This window comes from Lupinus angustifolius, chromosome LG01 (assembly GCF_001865875.1).
Source record: "Lupinus angustifolius cultivar Tanjil chromosome LG01, LupAngTanjil_v1.0, whole genome shotgun sequence".
Taxonomy (NCBI): Eukaryota; Viridiplantae; Streptophyta; class Magnoliopsida; order Fabales; family Fabaceae; genus Lupinus; species Lupinus angustifolius.
Window position 1 is genome coordinate 25,679,899 of NC_032009.1, and position 2,663 is coordinate 25,682,561.

The 2,663-nt window shown below is 28.5% G+C and overlaps 1 protein-coding gene across 1 annotated transcript; it reads right to left on the reverse strand.

The window, feature by feature from the left end:
* Positions 1,347-1,988, reverse strand: LOC109358420 (defensin-like protein 1). Its single transcript, XM_019602629.1, has 2 exons — positions 1,858-1,988; positions 1,347-1,750 (listed from the first exon to the last, which is right to left on the reverse strand). The coding sequence occupies exons 1-2, from the start codon at positions 1,910-1,912 to the stop codon at positions 1,566-1,568; spliced, it is 240 nt and encodes a 79-aa protein (XP_019458174.1). The 5' UTR covers positions 1,913-1,988; the 3' UTR covers positions 1,347-1,565.

The window sequence follows — 2,663 nt, forward strand, 5'->3', positions numbered from 1 at the left end:
CTGTAATACCCACGATGGTAGATCTAATTTCTCATGTTTTTAATTTGTGAGTAACTAATACTAAATATTTTGAAACTTATTGTCACTCGAGTCCGGGTAATGAGGTATTTAGATATTGACTTAATCTCATAATTCCTTCCTAAATTCTTATATTTGAATTTATAAAATACAAACTATACATTACAAACGATAGAAAAGCGGGTTGACAGGCACGACAGTGCATGTCAACACACTAGTATTAATAATACTAAATGTTGGATGCTTAAAATATATTATTATATTGTCTAATATTAGAATAAAATAGAATAATCAATGTTGTATACTAAATTTAAATCTCTTATTATAATGTGAATCCAACTGCAAATATCAACATTGATAACTGTTAAACCCTAATTTACAATGACAAGTATTGGACCCTTTGAATTTTTTTCTTAACAGCTAATTAGCTTATATTAATACTGCTCATGTTAGTAGATACCTAATGGTAACACCAAAAGTTGGGATGATTGAAATAGGTTGTTATATTGTGAAATATTAAAATAGAGTATATTGATTAATGTTACATATTGAATTCAAGTCTCTTGTTATAATATACTTCAAATATAAGTACTAAATAGGAATATCTTATGGACACTGAGCTTATGAGTATGTCAGAACTTGTAAAGTAGTCACTCGGTAATCAAAATTTATTACGCTTTTAATTCAAGCAGCTTAGGAAACAAGGATGAAGCCAAGTTGTTTCAGATAGTGGAACATGGCCATCTAGTATTTCAGTGCACTGATATACGTGTACTTTGTTTTTATCAATATTGATTAGTATGTTAGTTGTTAGTATTTTGTTGTAAGTAAGACTTCACTCTCAACCTCCTACATCTTATCATCAAACTACTTTACTTACATGTACTTGCATAAGTAAGTTCATCCACTCATCCAATGTCATTATTAAAACAAAGATATATTATTCTAAATTATTTATCAAACTTTATAATAAAACAAAAATAGTAATAATAATAAATGTTGAAATTTTTTAATTGATATAAAAAGTTTGAAACTTTGTATTGACACAGTAAGTGATTTGGGACAATAAATAAATATACCAAAGTCATGATCCAAGTTTCATCCATCAAATCAAACCACGTGTATAGCTGCTCCATATGAATTAGGTGTTTTTCTTAATTAATAAACCCTTACATTTTTATGGTAAGCTCAAATTGTACCTTGTGAATGTTTTATAACGGAGTTTCATCATTATATAAGTACTTTCACACTATGATTTTTTTAAGGCAAAAGCATTGAACAAAAGCAGAATTACAAGGCTACAAAAAGTGGCACACTACACACTCGAGGAAACAAACACAAAGCTAAGATCAAATACATAAAGCCAACCAGGGCATACAAGTTATAACATATAACAACATCTAAGAGAACATATTTTCTTATTGATTTTTGAAAGTAGAAACAACAAGGGAGTAACTTGGCTACTAAACGTAGCCATATAGACACAAAATCTTATTATTCCATTTGCATAGCCATCATATATATACGTGTGTGTTTGCAACAGTTACTTAACATTTTCTGTTACAAAAACAACGTTGACGAAGACCATGGCAATTACCACCAGTGTAACCTTCAAGTTGGCAAACAGAATTGCAGTTATGGTCACTGAGGCACTTTCCTTTGAACCTACTGCTTAGTACTGCATCACACCGGTTATGCCCTAATAAACCCTCCGTTTCTATCACCATTTCCTCTGCATTATTATTAACAAACGTATATATAGTTTATTTATAAGAAATATGTGTATAAATGAAAGATGATGAAAGAGTTATAGTGAGAGATGATGAATGATAGGCTTACGAGAAACAAGGATAATGAGCAACATGAAGATAAGCCCAAATCTTGTCATGTCCATTGCTACCACCCACAGTTGATCTTCACAAAGTTCAAACCTGCTTCAATTTCGGAGGTGTATTCTAATAGAACAGGTTGGTACTCGTATTTTATAGAGGAATATAGACACTTGTCTTAAAAGTATATCCTCAGTTTTTTCTTGTCTAATAAAATTTTGAAGGAGTAGGAAATGGAATTAAAGTGATGCTTAAAAAAAAATATATATTATTTACATTATACTTATATCATTCGTTTAATTAATAAAATGTAAAAAAATACATATACTCTTTATATATGTTTATATTTTAATTTTTAAATGGTGATTAATTATTTCCAGACTTTTTCATAGGACTTTATGTAAACCTAAAGCATCACATATTATTAGTTCTGATCGAATATTTGTTCATAAACATTCATGAATAAATAAACGTGTTAATACTTTATTAGCTTAATTAGAACTAGTATCACATCATCGTTTGCATTTACATTTTTCGGGGATGGTATGCATTTACTTTAATAATATAAAAGTTTAGGAGAGTTAATGCTTAATATCATAAAAAAAAATTAAATGGTTAAAACTTTAATTCATGTGGACCCTCTAAGATGGATAATATAAGTGGATGATACATAAAAGAAATTAATTTAGACGTGGATGAATTAGGAATTGGATCGTCTCAAGTACTAAAATATGAAATGTCAAATTATTTTTATAATTTTTATTTAAAACTAATTTAAAAGTTGGATTGTTAAAAAATTTAGATACATATTATCAT

Coding starts and splice junctions, on each gene's coding strand:
- LOC109358420 (XM_019602629.1), bottom strand. CDS start 1,912: ATGGACATGACAAGATTTGGGCTTATCTTCATGTTGCTCATTATCCTT. Junction 1,751..1,857: donor GCTCATTATCCTTGTTTCTC/GTAAGCCTATCA, acceptor ATAATAATGCAG/AGGAAATGGTGATAGAAACG.